The sequence below is a fragment of the Pseudonaja textilis genome, chromosome Z (genome assembly GCF_049901715.1).
Source record: "Pseudonaja textilis isolate UNSWEBS1 chromosome Z, rPseTex1.2, whole genome shotgun sequence".
In the NCBI taxonomy this organism is placed as follows: Eukaryota; Metazoa; Chordata; class Lepidosauria; order Squamata; family Elapidae; genus Pseudonaja; species Pseudonaja textilis.
Window position 1 is genome coordinate 36,941,911 of NC_142008.1, and position 17,166 is coordinate 36,959,076.

Consider the following 17,166-nt stretch of genomic DNA (forward strand, 5'->3'; position numbering starts at 1 on the left):
GGAAACTGGATATAAATCTTTCATTGTCACTATTATATGCTGATATGTTGATGATACAACTTTAAATCAAGGATTAAACTTTGTAACAGTTGTTGATTTTAAGAGCTTGTTGCAGCAGTTTTAAGCTCATATCTAGTTGCCTTTAAATTACTTGTGTTACTTTGAGTCCCATTCTCTTCATTGATATGTTGGCACTGTTATATTAAAAACCATAAAAATTCCAGTATCTGGTGAAAACTGTTTAATGGTTATAGTTTTGCACACACACACAAAAGTTACATGTCCTGGGATGCTAGAAAGCAATCTATGTGATGGTTGCTTTCTAAATCAACAAGGCAGCTTTGGAAACAAGGTATAATACTGAAATATAGGTGTAGTTATGGTTTCTTCTGTTTGTTTATTGACCATTTCTCAAGTATGCATAGCAATTGAAGATATAAAAGAGATTCAGTTTTTGAGTTTCATCTGTCAGATTTCTCAGTGCAAAACTTTGGAAAATTAAAGCATCTTGTTAATTAATCCAGTGATATTAAAAGTGTGGGAAATGCTGCAACTGATAATTAAAGAAAGCTCTGGAAGAACATGACAAAAATGTAAATTTACTGAAATTTGGTTATCATTTCTTAATTGAATTAACACTTTACCTAATACATTCCAGACAAAAATCCTGAGCATGTGTGCTAAAAAAATATTGGCTTTATTTCCCAAGATACTATTTTTCTTCCGTTTTTCTTTGATGTCTCTAAAGAATCTGGAGACAAAAGCTATTGAAACTCTTAACAGAAAAGCAGATCGAAGTAAATACATAACACAGAGCTGGCTAAAATCTGTCTACATACAGTTGCTTTTGTTCCAATTAATTGATGCTTAAATTCTTTTTTAAAATTTAAACATGGTTCACTAAGCTCAGTCTTGCTGAGTTTCCACACACACATTCGCTATCCATCATCCACCTTCACTTTTTTGGAAGAAAATCTCGAGCTGCCTGTCTGTATATTAGTAGGGCGCGATGACGACATGCCTGCTCATTCTTTGTTTACATCCCTCCTCTTTCCGACCCCTCCAAATCCCTCTTTGCGGCGAGATTGGCTGTAAGGGATGGTAAGAGACCTTCGCGATCTGCTTCCTGATTGGGCAGAGTGTTCATAAAAAAGAAGGCGGTGCGGCTTTACGTGATTGCGCTGTCCGCTGATTGTCAGTGCGGTAGTGCCTCCGTTTTGCCGTTTGCCACTTAGGTAGAGGAAGCTCTCGTTGCTTCGCGCCGGTTACTGTCTTGTGTGAACCCGCGTTGGCGTGAGAAGTCCTCGTAATCCCGACGTCAAGAAGAACAGGCAGAAGGTGGGAAAGAAGAGGGAGCAGAGCATGGCGGCATCAACGCCAGATAAAAACATCAAGAAGAAAACGGAGAAAAAGCTGGCTGTTCGTGAGGAAGCCAAATTATTGGCTAGTTTCATGGCGGTCATGAATAATATGAGGAAGCAAGTAAGTGGAGAGGAAGGGAGGGCGGAGGTAAGGTGGGTGAACTGGGCCTCCCGTAAAGAACCCTTGGCGGAGCCTGTCGCCTTATGGGATCCAGCAAAAACCCGGCGCTGGGGTAGGGACTATGGGTCGGATCCCCTGCTCGAAATCGAGGGATCAAAGTCACGGCAGTTTCAAGTGACCAGCGCTGCCTTCCTAGTGAAGAATGTCCCTAGGAAAAGGTCCCAGTTTTGAAGGGCTTGGCTTTGGCATTGTTTTGTTATTTTGCCAAGTCTCGGTTATCGTTCTTCCGTATGGCAAACGACGACGATGGGGTGCCTGGTGCTGCAGGCATAAAGCTGCTGGTTAATTGGGGGGATTTGAATTAGCAGCATTTTGGTTCATCACTCAATCTTTTACATTAGTGTAGTTATCTGATTCTTTTACATACAAAATGCAATTCTGATATTCTAGAAGAATTGTAAAGGTGTGGTTTTATAATCCAGTCTGTTCCACTTGGTACATAACTTATGCCACCAGACTCTAAATTCTAGACCTAGAAAACCTAGAACTATGCCACCTTCGGTCCGATCTAAGTATATAAAATCATACATTGCAATATCCTACCTGTCAATGAATACTTCAGCTTCAACCATAACAACACAAGAGCACACAATAGATACAAACTCAAGGTTAATTGCACCAAACTTGATTGCAGGAAATACGACTTCAGCAACAGAGTGGTCAATCAATGTCTGGAATACTCTACCTGACTCTGTGGTTTCTTCCCCAAACCCCAAAAACTTTAACCTTAGACTGTCTACTATTGACCTTACCCCTTTCCTAAGAGGTCTGTAGGGAGCGTGCATAAGCGCACCAACGTGCCTACCATCCCCGTCCTATTGTATCTTTTGTTTTTTTTTAATGTTTCTTATATCTATCCGTGTATTCATAATTATGTTTTTACTTATACCTATTGTAAGCAATTGACAAAAATAAATAAATAAATGTTACTGTTAATTATGTTAACTTTATAGTCAAATTATATTGGAAGAAGATAATACAATGTGCCACGATACTACCCTGCAGGTAGTGTTTATATTTCCGTCTTGGTAACTTTCATATCTTGGAGTTTCAGAATTCGCTAGGCAGTAAACGTAGGCTTAGTTTAGTGAAGAAAATAAACATTTCTACCAATTTTTCTGAATATAAGATATATATTTCTCTATCATAACTTTGTGCTTTTTTGGTTCTATTTTAGAAAACACTATGTGACGTTATATTGATAGTCCAGGAAAGGAGGATTCCAGCTCATCGGGTTGTACTTGCTTCAGCCAGTCACTTTTTTCACTTAATGTTTACCAGTAAGGTTTTTTTCCAGTTCAGCTTTTAATAGTCTCTTTAGAATATCAATTTATTATCTCTTTGCAAAAAAGGAAGAATATTTCAATTACTAGTATTGAACAAGTCTTGTTACTATAATTTCTATAATCCTAATTAAACCATGATATTAATGCCTTCATGCAGTACTTCATTTTCTATAGTTTAAAACTACCCATAGGAAATTATCAATAGATAGCTGGAAAAAGTAATGTCGCCTCCATGACAGAGTGTGTGTGAGAAGAATTATGAAAATGTTAGGCTATATCCTTCAGGATAAAGCCTAACATTCCATCCTACGTGGGGCTGGATCACCAGCTATTTCTAAATTGGCCACAAATAGATGATCAAGTGCAAATAAGCATTGTGCCATTGCCACTGACTCAATTGTGCTTCTGGAAACATGACAGAACGTTCACTTTGAAACAGAATGCTGTGGAGTTTGGGGGTGCATAGTTGTCCTACTAGTAAGAGCTTCTGCTTTGCTCAGTGTCATCAGCTTTGCTGCTGTTGCTAAACTATTATAGTACACAATGTTCTCATAAATGTCCTAAGCTGAGAAATGGAGAATAAACTTTGATACATCCCTTCTCACTTGTGGTCAGCTTCCCTTCCAGCCCCAAAACAAATGTAATCACAACAGGGATTGTGGATCTGATACAGTACTGCTACTTAGTCCTCTGAGCCATAATTCTTGGTATCTGTAAATGTGATAGATGTGGCTTACTGGTAAATAGTGTTTGTGAGTGACAATCGCAACTGGAAGTACCTAAAAGAGGATATAATGAGTGTTCCAGAACTGCATCTGAAAAGAGCTCCCCAAAGAAACAGGTTTGCCCTTTCACATATCATAGTAGCTCTGCAAGGTTTTTTTTAAAACTCTTTATATTATCTAATTACAGCAAATATGATTGAATCAAAGTCATTTGAAGTTGAATTAAAGGATGCTGAGCCAGATATAATTGAACAGCTTGTGGAATTTGCTTATACCGCAAGGTAAGTATATCACAATATTCACTATTGCTAGCCACCTACAAATACAAATCTAGAAAACTTCATTCATGTGATTAAATTGGCCATTCAAGTACAAAATATTAGTATATATCTAGTACAGAATGTTATTTTAAATGTTGCAAGAAATATTCACATTAATTTTATAAGCAAATGTTATAGTTGTCTGTATTTCTACATTTTTTAATTGTTAAGAAAATCTTCTCAAATATGCCTTTTAAACAGGGTTGCATGTTGAGTCCCTTACTCTATACTCTTTATGTGCATGACTGCATTCCCACTCACACTAATACTATTACTAAATTTGCAGATGATACAACAGTAGTGAGACTTATCTCCAGGGGAGATGAGTCTGCCTACTGAGATGATGTGGACTGATTGCTTTCATGGTGTGGAGACAATAACTAAAAAACTGTTGGGTGACCTTCTACCGCTGCACCATAGAGAATATCTTAACTTACTGCACCTCTGTATGGTTTGCCAATTGCACAGTGGCAGATAGGAAAGCATTCCAGAGAGTTAACGTCATTGCCCAGAAGATCATTGGTTGCCTTCTCCCCTCTTTGGAAGAGCTTTATAGCTCCCGCTGCCTTAAGAAAGTTGAAAACATTCTCAAAGATTCATCTCATCCTGGGCACCCTTTTTTTGAACTATTACCATCTGGCAGACAGTACAGAATAATAAAAAACAAGCACAAATAGGCTGAAAAACAGCTTCTATCCCCGGCAGTAGCTCTTTTGAATTCTACTGTATAGTGCAGTGTTGATGGTTTTCGGTTCAATGTGTGGAGTGTGAAGGATGTGTGTTTGTGTTTATTTTCATGGTCATGATGTGCACTGAAGATGATGTTTGATTTCCTTGTACAAGCTGCAATGACAATAAAGTAAACTAAACTAAATGCTATTTATAGATTTTATTATAGATAAGTATGTGTCAGTTTATATGTATATTTGTTAAAATGTTTACTTGTGTAAGCATTTTTTACAGAATTTCTGTGAACAGCAACAATGTCCAATCATTGTTGGATGCAGCAAATCAATATCAAATTGAACCTGTGAAAAAAATGTGTGTAGAGTTTTTAAAAGAGCAAGTGGATGCTACAAATTGTCTTGGTAAGGCATCTCCCTCCTGTTAAAGATATTACAAGATTTCCAAAGTTTGGAATGAAGAACTTTGTCCATTGTGTATTATATTTTTGAAATAATTTTTATAATATATAATTTTGTTAAGATTTGAAAATAATGTGCATATTTCAAAACATTGAGGCTTATATCTGCTTATATTTGCTTTTTGAGAATCCATTTAGTGTAGTGGTTAAAAACTAGAAATTAGGAGACTGAGTTCTAGTAAAAAGCCAGATGGGTGATTTTGGGACAGTCATTTTCTCTCAACCTAGGAATCAAGCATTGGCAAATCACTTGTGCAGTCTTTTCAAGAAAACTGCAGGGACTTGTCGATAAGCATCAGTGACTCAAAGGTACAAAAATAATGTGTGCTTTATATATGTCACTAAGCTAACCACTTCTTTTCTCCATCTTGCACTAGGTATAAGTGTATTAGCAGAGTGCCTTGACTGCCCAGAACTGAAGGCCACTGCGGATGATTATATTTATCAGCACTTCACAGAGGTGTACAAGACTGATGAGTTTCAGCAGTTAGATGTTAAACGTGTGACACATCTCCTCAATCAAGACACTCTGACTGTAAGAGCTGAAGATCAGGTAATTTAAAAACAAAACTTTTTTTAAAACATGTCTTCCTCAATCTCAGGTCTTCTACCTGCACAGTATCTTAGATGTTCCCAGCATGCACTCTTCTGGACAAAGAGCTCTGATGCCATTCCTGGGGTCTGTTGAAGCCATGCTGCAAGTACTTCTATTATCACTGGGATCACTTTGGCCTTTACTTTCTGCATCTAGTTCTTCCTTCAGGTCCAGGGGTGGGATTCTACCAGTTCGGCCCAGTTCTATAGAACCAGTAGCTCCAAAGAGCAGCTGACATCAAATTGGTTCTCTCTGAAGATCATCTTTTCTTCAGTTGGGCCCATCCATCCGCCCGCGCTCTAGGCTGTCCTTAATTCTTACCTTACCTTACAGCAGGAGATGGTGATTGCTTGCAGGAAAAGCTGTTTTGCAAGTACTGTGTGCACATGCATGCAAAGTGCATGCTCACCGAACTGGTTGTTATGCTGGTAGGATCCAGGTCCTAGTTGATACACAGTTCCATTCAGGCCTAGTTGATGCACAGTTCTAAAGTCCATAAGGAAATTTCTTAATGTTAGCAGTTAATGCAGAACAGCTATTTATTAATATCAATGTTTGGTTTCTAAGTTTCTTTACCAATTTTGAATGAAAAAAAGAACTCGTAATTGAGATTGACAAGTGGTGAGAGATGAAAAAATGTCTCAGATAATAGTATCCTCTGCTAAACGTCCGTTTGAACTGGAGCTTTAGAGTTTTTTATTTTAAATAATATTTTCTTTGCCATTTCTAAAATAGACTTCTATGTATATGTGTCTAGTTAAATATTTTTTCCTAATTTCCAGGTTTATGATGCTGCTGTTCGTTGGTTAAAATATGATGAGCCAAACCGCCAGCCCTACATGGTTGATATCCTTGCTAAAGTCAGGTTTCCTTTAATTTCAAAGAATTTCCTTAGTAAAACTGTACAGGCAGAGCCACTTATACAAGACAACCCAGAGTGTCTCAAAATGGTTATAAGTAAGTTTATCATCAAAATGTCTTTTCGACATCCTAATATTGATTTCCTCTATGAGCTGCCTATTTCATCATATAACCCTTCAAAAATAACCCCTTGAAAAGAGCTAATTTTATCCTTTGGGACTGAGTGGGCAAGAAACCAAATGTCTTTTACATTCTAGCTCTATCCTTCCAAGAAAAATATTCTTAAACTTCAGTCCTTCTTTCAGGGAAATGTTATTTCACAGGCCATACTCTCTTTGGATTTCAAACACCTTTTTTAAGAAGTTCCACACCTGCTTGGACAAGGATGATTTGGGGTACACTGATAAATTCTAATCATAAAACAAGTAACAGTCATTGCTGTGATGTTTTTTATAGTTCCTTTGACATTCTACTTAATGGAGTTTTCTGTTTTGTTCAGGGCTATCTGCACAAAGCATGTTACACATTTTAAAATGCCAATTGTGCAATTGAAATGATTTAGTTATAGTTTTGTTCAGTACAGGTTAGACAAATTCAATGAATTATACGTTGATCTGCCTTTAAATCTTTCAGGAGCCAGCAGGTTTAGATAAAAAAGCTATATTGTTGATTCACTATGATAAATGTATCTCAGCAGTGTTAAAGTTCCTCACTGTCTTTCAGTTTATTTTTAGGTACAATTTGAGATTATCTTCTTGAACTACTTGGGATTAGGCAATCCAAAATGCTGCCTTAATCCTTAGACTTCCCTTTTTGTAATGAGTGTTTTGCTTGTGAAATTCTCTCCATAGAATGTCCAAGTACAAGAGTTAGATCCATGTGTTTGGCAATATCCTGTCGTTCAGCCAGTACCCCTCCTTTCCTTTCAAGACAAGGTGGTCTGGTACTTTGGTGCTCTCAAAATAGTAGTAATTGGATAGTGGTGAAACTTCAGCTTTAGCAGAATGAGTGGAAAGAAAGAAAAACAGTTATGGCCTTGCTTTCTGAGAGGTCTTCATAAATTAAAATTGCTGTTTAATTATGTGTGTGAACATGCAAGGGTGAGGAAATAAGTGCTTCACAGAAGGAAGAAACTGATGCCCTCTTTTACTTGATGACCCCTTGTACAAAAGTGTACCTACTTATGCCGCTTTATGTTGCAAATAAAAAAACTGCCCAAAACCAGTTTTTTTTCTTTAGGTGGAATGAGATACCATCTCCTTTCTCCAGAAGACAGAGAAGAATTGGTGGATGGGACTCGTCCAAGAAGGAAAAAGCATGAGTACCGTATTGCCTTGTTTGGAGGATCACAGCCCCAGTCATGTCGATACTTCAATCCCAAGGTAATTTTGATCTTCCATTGTTTGTATGGATTAGATGTACTATATAAAAGTATATGTTTACTTAATATGTAATCTTATATGCCTGCATTTTGTGACTTTGGTCTATGCTACGGTTATTTTATTTTTATTTCAAGCAAAACCTGGTTTGTACACCAAAGAGCGAAAAGCTGAGGAGTGTACTTAAATTGCAGGTGTTTGCTGTTAATATAATTTTTTTTTTTACATGTTTGATATGTCACACACAAAAAGCCACATTTTGTTTTTTCTAAAATAGGAAAAACAGGGTCCTAAAGAATGAGGCATTGGAAGATTAAAGTTTCTAGAGTGCACCTCTATTTTGAGGTTGCTTCAGCAATTTAACATTTTTTAAATATATAACATTACTGTCAGGGGCATGGGTCTGACATAGTTCACATGATTTATTAACATCCATGTTTCATTTCATAGCCATCGTAAAAGCAGTCATAAAATCAGATGAGTTCACATGATCACCCATTTAACAACTACAGTTGACTTACAAGCAAAATTCCAGGCTCCTTTGTGGTTTCTCACCTTAATATATCATGTTCTGAGGATAATACAAATGTTATTCATGTTATTCTCAAACTCTTGACAAAAAATGGAATAAAAATAAAATATTAATGATTCTAAAACTGAAGACTTCTTTTTGTTAAGAAGGACATGGCTGAAAATATTCTATAATACTTTGGTTTATTTTTATGCAGGATTACAGCTGGACAGACATCCGATGTCCCTTTGAAAAGCGGAGGGATGCAGCTTCTGTGTTCTGGGATAATGTAGTTTATATTTTGGGTGGTTCCCAGCTTTTCCCCATAAAACGAATGGATTGCTACAATGTGGTTAAAGACAGCTGGTACTCCAAACTGGGTCCTCCAACTCCTCGTGATAGCCTTGCAGCATGTGCAGCAGAGGGTAAAATTTACACATCTGGCGGTTCAGAAGTAGGTAAGACACATTTATGGACATGGCTGTGGGAACATTAAATGCTACATTTGGTACTATATTGTTGCAAAATATTTCTTTTAAAAGAACTAGGTTATAGTAAACACTATTATGCCAATTTTGAATCCACATGATAGCACAGTAATATTACATGCATTAGTTAAACTATATTTCCCCTAATAGAATGGAAGGTTTTACAGCTTGGATTATTTTCTATACATACATACATACATACATACATACATACATCTGTGTGAAAAAGTCCTGCACGCTTTATGGTTTACAGTTTATGACTTTTTTTGAATAGACTATTGATTTTATGATATTTTATGCTAACTGCTATGCAAATATTGTTATATTTAAATAGATACTGGTGGTTTTTAAGTGAAAAGCATAAACTTTTTGCAATTTGGTGGTGTTTGGATGGGGATTGTGAATTTTCTTGCATGCTTACAATGACTATGAAAACAGATTAACTGATGCATACACGGTGGCATATGGGATGCAATTACTAAGGCCGATGCTAGTGTTTTGTTAACGTTTTTGTTGTTTGTGGCCCTGAAAAGGACCAGTTAGGTAACTAAACATGGTTACAAATATGAGATTGACCAGCCTTTATTGCTTATCACCAGGCGGCATCGCTTCAACATAAACTGTATAAACCTTTGCATGTGATCTTTGGTGACAATGTGGTGCCAGGCTGCAATAATGGATTCAGTCAGCTCCTGCTTGGTCTTCGGATGCTTCTTGCTTATTTCATAACCAATCTTGGCCCACAAGTTCTCAATTGGGTTCAAAACTGGGCTCTGAGCTGGCCAGTCCAGGAGTTGAACACCATGCTTCTTCATCCACTGCTGGATGGACTTGGCTCGATGATAAGGAACGTTGTCATCCTGGAATTAAAAAATGTCCTTCCCTACAAGTTGCTGAACTGAAGGAAGCATGGTCTTTTCCACGCTTCAACATACTGCTTGGAATTCATGATTGCCTGCACGATTTGTATCCGACCAATACCAGAAGCAGCTATACAGCCCCAGATCATCATGTGCAATGGATGCTTCACAGATAGATTCTGGCAGTACGGCCTAAATTCTTCATCTGGAAATCTTCTGACATGCTTATTGCACTGATTCCCAGTCAAGTAGAAATTGCTCTCGTCACTGAAGATGACCTTGGCCCACTGTTTGTTGGTCCATTTGGTATACTGTACACTGTATGCAGAAGTGATGCCACCTGGTGATAAGCAATAAAGCTGGCCAATTTCATATTAGAAACCTTGTTTGGTTACCTAAACAGTCCTTTTCAGGGCCACAAACAATAAAAATGTTAACGAAACACTAGCATCGGCCTTAGTAATTGCAACATGTATGCCACTGTGTATGCATCAGTTAATCTGTTTTCATAGTCATTGTAAGCATGCAAGAAAATTCATAATCCCCATCCAAACACCACCAAATTGCAAACAGTTTCTGCTTTTCTCTTAAAAACCACTAGTATTTATTTAAATATAACAATATTTGCATAGTAGTTAGCATAAAATATCATAAAATCAATGGCCTATCCAAAAAATGTCATAAACCGTAAAGTATGCAGAACTTTTTCACACAGCTGTGCATACATACATATTTGTATGGAAATAATTTTCACTTAGCACATTGAGCCTTAGCTCATTGGACTTGAATAAGACTGTCATTGGTTTTATTAATGTGTTGATAAACATATAAAATGCAGCTCTTTTTTTGCAAAGCTTTTTGATAATTTTCTTGATTATATTTTTAGAAGTATTCCTTGTAGATGTTTTATCTATCCAAATACAAAAACATTCTTTGGATTTAAATTCTTTTCTCATTACTCATGGTAATAAATAAGCCTGTATCTGTCACAAGACACATATCCAGTACAACCACAATATTAGCCATATAACCCAGTAGCATTATGTTAGTGCTGTCAAATAATCCGTTTAACCTCTTTCCTGGCCTTTTGCTTTAGGAGCAGCATGTAATTACAGCCATTTTTTCACTGGCCTTTCCATTGGAGAGCCATTTTTTAATGTCCCTTGAGTCACTGAAGGGAGAGCATGCATATTTCAAGTTTTCTCACTGCTAGCATGGCAAAAATATTCTTAGATTTTATTCACATTAAAGGGGGACACACAAACATTTTCTCCTTTGTTTTCTCTGTGCTTCTACTGAGATTTGCAATAAAAACAGTGCTTTTTTTCTTTCATTAATCAGATGTTGTCCTCAATACAAATAATCTGATTTGGTGTTGAGAAATTGAGAAGGAGATGCCAAGTTAGCATTTCCCTGAAAATGGTGTGTCGAAATCTGGGCCACTACTGAGAGTTTATTGTCTATGTTATTTGCCTAAGAACATTACCTTAACAAGCAGGTGGTCTCAGATTGTCTAAGTGACTGTATTTTTTGTTTAAAGGAAATTCTGCTTTATATTTATTTGAATGCTATGATACAAGAACAGAAAGCTGGCACACAAAGCCCAGTATGCTGACTCAGCGATGCAGTCATGGGATGGTAGAAGCAAATGGCCTTATTTATGTGTGCGGAGGAAGTTTAGGGAACAATGTTTCTGGAAGAGTCTTGAGCTCCTGCGAAGTTTATGATCCAGCAAAGGAAACGTAAGTATTGACTTTATTCCCTGTCAAAAGCGTGTATCAGGAATAGGTTTCTCCACACTGTGAAATGGTAGAAAAGTTTGATTTCTAAGTTATACAGCTCGCCCTTCAAAACACTGAAACTACTTTCTTATTTGGAGAGAAAAATGTAAAAGAGACACCCAAGAGCCACACTCCATCTGCCAGGCTTTACTGAAATAAGAGAACTAACAGCTAATTATAACATTTCTCATTAAGTCTTGATCACATTTAATGTAAAGAAAAATATGGTTGAAATTGTGCATTTTAAATATTTGCAGGTGGACTGAGCTATGTCCAATGCTTGAAGCTCGAAAGAACCATGGTTTGGTAGTTGTGAAAGATAAAATATTTGCTGTAGGGGGGCAAAATAGCTTAGGTATGTATTAATAATTTATTCTACCTAACTGTCATGGGGCTCTATGGACTGTTGCAGTATTAAAATAAATAAAACCCTAAGTTCTGCTTTCTGAAAGATAAAGACATCAACCTTCTCAATGCTTGCACTATAGGCTTTAAATAGCTATCACAGTATTTCAAGTAGATTGATATAAATTGTTCAGCACCAGAAGGCTTTAATTCAACAGAAAGTACTTCCCTAAAACTAAGCTCATCCTAATTTTCCATAAACAGGAATTATTAAATGCTCTTTATCCAGGAGTTTTTTCATATTAATGATAGGTTAAAATGTCATATAAATAAAACACAGATGCTAGGTACACAAGAGTGATTAAACTATTTCCTTATAAATATCTGTAGCCATATTCTGATAATATTCCTAATAAATTAACAAAATATAGTTTTAATTTTAATATTTCTAACCTTTCTTATATAAATATAATACATGTTCATTAATTTGCCGGTCTTGTGGTACTCATTTTCTAAATGTAACTTTATATCCCCAATATATTCTGTAAATAGTCTTTTATGTTTCAGTTCTATACATATATATCTGGAAGTAAAAATGATAAAATTTGTGGAACTTAGTTAACAAGCTAAGTTAGTACAATTTAGGTAGATACTACAATTTCAATTAATTTTGTGGCTTTATGATTCAATTTTATTACATCCTCACTACTTATGGAAGTTTTGTATTCATGATGAAGCATAGCTCAGGAATAAAACTATCAATATTCTTTTTTCTTAATTTTAAATAGAATTTTTAAATGTGGTTCCTGTACAATATTAAACATTTAAGATTTTACGGTTATATACTCCCATGTCTTATAAGTAAGTTTTATTAAACTCTGAAGATATATTCAGGATATTAAATAATTATACCATATAATTTGAAAGTTATTTTTCTTCTGTAGGACTTATATATTTTTACCTATTTCTGTAGTAGATGTAAATGTGTCTTTATACCATTCAATTAACATCTAATTTATTATATTGGTACAATATTTTAAATTTCTTGGAAAAAGTTTTAATCCTAAAATGATAATGACAAAGTTATATTAGCTTAATAATTATTTTCTTCCTTATAAAGGTGGCTTAGACAGTGTGGAATACTATGACATTAAACTGAATGAATGGAAGATGGTTTCCCCAATGTCATGGAAAGGTGTAACGGTAAAATGTGCTGCTGTGGGTTCCACAATTTATGTTCTAGCTGGATTTCAGGGTGTGGGTCGCTTGGGGCACATCCTTGAATATAACACTGAAATTGACAAATGGACAGCAAACTCTAAGGTTCGTGCTTTTCCAGTAACCAGCTGTTTAATTTGTGTAGTGGATACTTGTGGAGCAAATGAGGAGACATTAGAAACTTAAATACTTTAGTATTATCAAAAAGTACTCCTGAAAGAAATTGCTATTTGTTTTGTTCTACCTTTTAGTTGTGTCTTGCCAGTATATAATATGGGGGAAATTGGAGTGTGCTTTTCATTCTTATTTCAACTGTTCATATAATTTGAGTTTTCTTATTTGACTACTGTTCTTTAGGGCCCTTTCTATGCATTGGAATTATTTCAGTTTCTCCAAATGAGGAGTGAAGGAAAATGAAAATTTCTCAAGATGCCCAACCAATAATTTTTTTCAAAAAAAAAAAAACCCCAACTGACTAATATGCATTGCAAATTATTTCAAGAATAATCTCTTCATTAATCTTCATTTTTCATTAAAAGCACTGGCATTCTTCAAGTAGAAAACTCCCAAAACAAAATATTAAGCTATATGTTGCTCAAACTAGTGTTCAGGGTGCCACCTTATTACAGAATTCAAGTTCTGTAATTTTGTTTCCAATAATTGAAATAGTTAAATTAATTCCAGTACTATTAATCTTCTCTCTGTACTTAGTGCAATAACAAAGTACTGTTATTGTACATGAGCATTCTATCTTTAAATACTTGTATCATATAACTAAAGTGGTACCAAGGAAGAGGCAAATAATTTCTTGAACAGACATTCTTAATTCTATCTGTACAAAGCTTTATTCATTCGAGTGTAGTTCCATTATATTCTTTCAAACATGCATCTAGGAGCTGATTTTGGTAAGTGCATCTACTTTTTGAAATATTACAAGTATAAACAAGATAATATGGTAAATTTATTTTATTTGCAAGTGGATGTACAGGTGAAACTCAAAAAAATTAGAATATCGTGCAAAAATTCATTTATTTCAGTAAAAGGTGAGACTAATATATGATAGACTTATTACACGCAAAGCAAGATAGTTCAAGCCATGATTTGTCATAATTGAGATGATTATGGCTTACAGCTCACCTGTAGATAGGATACTACAGTGGAAAATTTCATGTTTTTTGCAAATTCTGTTTTTAAAGTTTTGTCCTGAACTGCAATCCATTTTATTTTTGTTTTTTATGAATTGAAATCTATGCTACAGTACTTAAAATCTGCATTGTTTTGATATGATTTCCTTTCTTCAAGCTTTTTATAAAAATTCATAATCATTTCTTACATCTCAAATAATAAGACTGCAGTAAGGTTTCAAAACTATAATGTTTATGTACTTTAAAAGTACTCATTTATGAACTTGCATATGAGAAAGTTGAATGATAACACGTATACAACTTTTTGGGATATAAGCATACGTTGCTTTCCTAATTTTTTTCAATATATTTTTGCAGTTAAAAGGGACTGAAAGTGCTTCTAGATTGAAAGGTATATTGATCAAGGTATATATTTGTGTGTCTTCTTAGAATTGGCTTGTCATGAAAATCTGAACAGTACTTAAAACAACTCTGTACGCTTGCAAAGAGGGATACAAATTTAATATTCTAACATCACTTTTAAGTTGGATTTAATATTTTAATTGGATTTAATTCTTTTAAGTTGGGTTTAAAAATAAATTATTAAGCAAATTGAGGAGCATTTTTTCCAATTAATAGATTGTCCAAAAATTAAAAAATATTAATAGATATAATAGGGAATTTAATCCAGGTCATTAACAAAATTGTTCCTTTATTTCTTTTATGAAACAGGTACAATTTCATAAAAACAATGTAAACTAATGCAAGCTCTATTGTTTTCCATAGGTTTACCTTTCTCCATGTTATTTGTCTGGGCAGAATGTGATAGATTTGTTTCATTGTGAATGTTCATTCATTGTAATGTTCATTGTTTATGAACATTATGTGTAAAAAGTTTTCTTGATAAGTTTTTGTGTCCTGGGCATCTATTAAAAAATCTTGTATATTGAATAATTTTGTTATGTATCAGAATTTTGAAAGTGAAATAAATACCTAAATGAGGCTTTTGTGGTCAGTTAATTTTATTAAATATTTGTTCCTAAAAATGTGTTGTTTTTATTTACTGTTTGTCATATCAATGATCCAAGCAATCTTTATCCATTAAATAATATCCCAATGGTATTTTAGAGAGCTTTAAAGGTCTGGCTGTTTCTTCTGGCTTTAACCACAGGTGGCTGAAATGTTCCCTTTCCACCAGATGTTGGTGCTATGGTCTGATGGATTCACCATCTTTTTTCTTTTCTAATCTGGGTCTGTTTTTATTGTTTGCTTTGTTTTGTTTCTTTGTTTGTTGTACTATGAGCCATCCAGAAATCGCCCTGGAGTCAGGCAATAAAGTGAAGTTAAAAATATATATATTATGTACTATTGCTTCAAATCCTGTACTTTTCTTAACTGTGTCCCATACACATAGAAAATTGTTAAATAGTACAAGATGTGACATATGTTAATAGTTGAAGCCACTGTTTTGGCTAGAGCTTTTTCTAAGCGTGCCAAGAACCAGTTTGTGATATGAGCAGATTCCAAAATCTATACCACTGACATAATTTTTGAATCAACATGCAGAATGCACTATGGAGATTATTTTGGCAAGATTTTGATGTAGGAATCTCTTTATATCCTGCATCTGATCCTTGATCTTGGAGACCTACAGAGGTGGTATTCAGCAGGTTCTGACCAGTTCTGGAGAACCAGTAGCAGAAATTTTGAGTAGTTCAAAGAACCGGCAAATACCATCTCTGACTGGAGATTTTACAGTACTCTTCCCCAAGCCACGCCCACAGAACCCATAGTAAAAAAATTTGAATCCCACCATTGGAGAGCTACCTTCCATACTAAGAAAGTAAAACAATCTTACATTTTACTTTCATAAAGTACCTACCTGCCATACTTTATGAAAGTAAAACAATCTCACATATGCTACACACTTGGGTTTCACATCATTAAGTTCATAAATATGCTAAGCCAAAACAAAGCAGATTACATTATGGCTTAGCATGATGAGTGAATTCACACAGTATTAGATTCCTGCACCAAAATATGTGCCTGAAGGACATGGCCAGTCACAAAACATTTTCCTAGAAGGCAAAATAACTTTACTAAAAAACACAATGGCGGGGAGGCTTACTCTTACTGTTTTGGAGAGTTTCCTACTTCACCATAAATTCAGATATAACCTATGCCAAATTATTTAAATATTTGATTTCAAAATTCACAGCATAGTACTGTATCAGTTTTACAGAATACAGATTGATAATCAAAGAGTTGAAGCAACAACCACAAACAATATCCCTGACAAAACACTAAATGAAAAATGGTGAGTATCAGTCCCTACCCTACAAACCATAAAGTACTGTTGTAAGAAATATCTAGGTCCAGTTCCAAGGTGGGAGAAAGCTACTGGAAATAAAATGGAATCTGGAGACTGATTGGAAAGAAAGGAAGCAGAACCACTAACTACATGATTCTGGGACAGCTGACAAAATGGAGTTTAGAATGAGTAGGTTTTATACTTTAGGATTCCTATGGGGTCATGTATGGATTGTTATTGGCTCTACAGGCAAAAGGGGAAATGCAAACCCTAGATGTTTGTCAGCTAATTTTGTCAGCCTTTGGCTTGTGTTGCTTATCTGAAGCTTCTGCCTGACCCAGACTTTCTGAATGGATTACCAAATCTGTATTTCTATAAACTGGCCTCTTTAGCTGATTTCTGCCTCCCTTGAGTTTTTTTCCCCATTTCTCCTTTAGGGAAATATTCTATCCTGCCTTTTAATATTTCCCAAAATATTTCATTCTTTTTTCTTTTTTTTCTCTTTTTTTGGGGGGCTTCCCCACAGCACCATTTTCCACAACTATTTTCCACATAAATGAAGCTCTGTCACTATCTTGCTTTAAAGTTCAAAATAAGGGGCTTAATAGGACTATAATTGGCTAGTATTTTTATTTGGATCTAAAAGCATTCCTGAAAATAAAAGTCGCATGGAAGA

General features: G+C 35.2%; 1 protein-coding gene across 5 annotated transcripts; it reads left to right on the forward strand.

Moving 5' to 3' along the window:
* The first annotated feature begins 1,153 nt into the window (after window positions 1-1,153).
* Window positions 1,154-15,182, forward strand: KLHL7 (kelch like family member 7). 5 transcript variants are annotated; one of them, XM_087916295.1, is made up of 12 exons: window positions 1,154-1,482; window positions 2,720-2,822; window positions 3,741-3,834; window positions 4,837-4,961; window positions 5,395-5,570; window positions 6,395-6,569; window positions 7,743-7,855; window positions 8,581-8,821; window positions 11,252-11,453; window positions 11,750-11,847; window positions 12,958-13,160; window positions 13,413-15,182. In XM_087916295.1, the coding sequence occupies exons 1-12, from the start codon at window positions 1,363-1,365 to the stop codon at window positions 13,470-13,472; spliced, it is 1,710 nt and encodes a 569-aa protein (XP_087772421.1). In that variant the 5' UTR covers window positions 1,154-1,362; the 3' UTR covers window positions 13,473-15,182. The 5 variants fall into 5 exon arrangements, with proteins under 5 accessions (XP_087772421.1, XP_087772420.1, XP_087772417.1 ...); XM_087916294.1 differs by having other exon boundaries at window positions 1,175-1,482; window positions 7,713-7,855; XM_087916291.1 differs by having other exon boundaries at window positions 1,175-1,482; window positions 7,713-7,855; window positions 14,966-15,182.
* The last annotated feature ends 1,984 nt before the right edge of the window (window positions 15,183-17,166 follow it).

Bases quoted from the DNA above. Each gene is read 5' to 3' on its own strand.
- KLHL7 (XM_087916291.1), top strand. From the start codon at position 1,363: ATGGCGGCATCAACGCCAGATAAAAACATCAAGAAGAAAACGGAGAAA. The intron at 4,962-5,394 runs GTAAGGCATCTC...ATCTTGCACTAG, and splicing joins GGATGCTACAAATTGTCTTG to GTATAAGTGTATTAGCAGAG. The intron at 11,848-12,957 runs GTATGTATTAAT...TTCCTTATAAAG, and splicing joins AGGGGGGCAAAATAGCTTAG to GTGGCTTAGACAGTGTGGAA.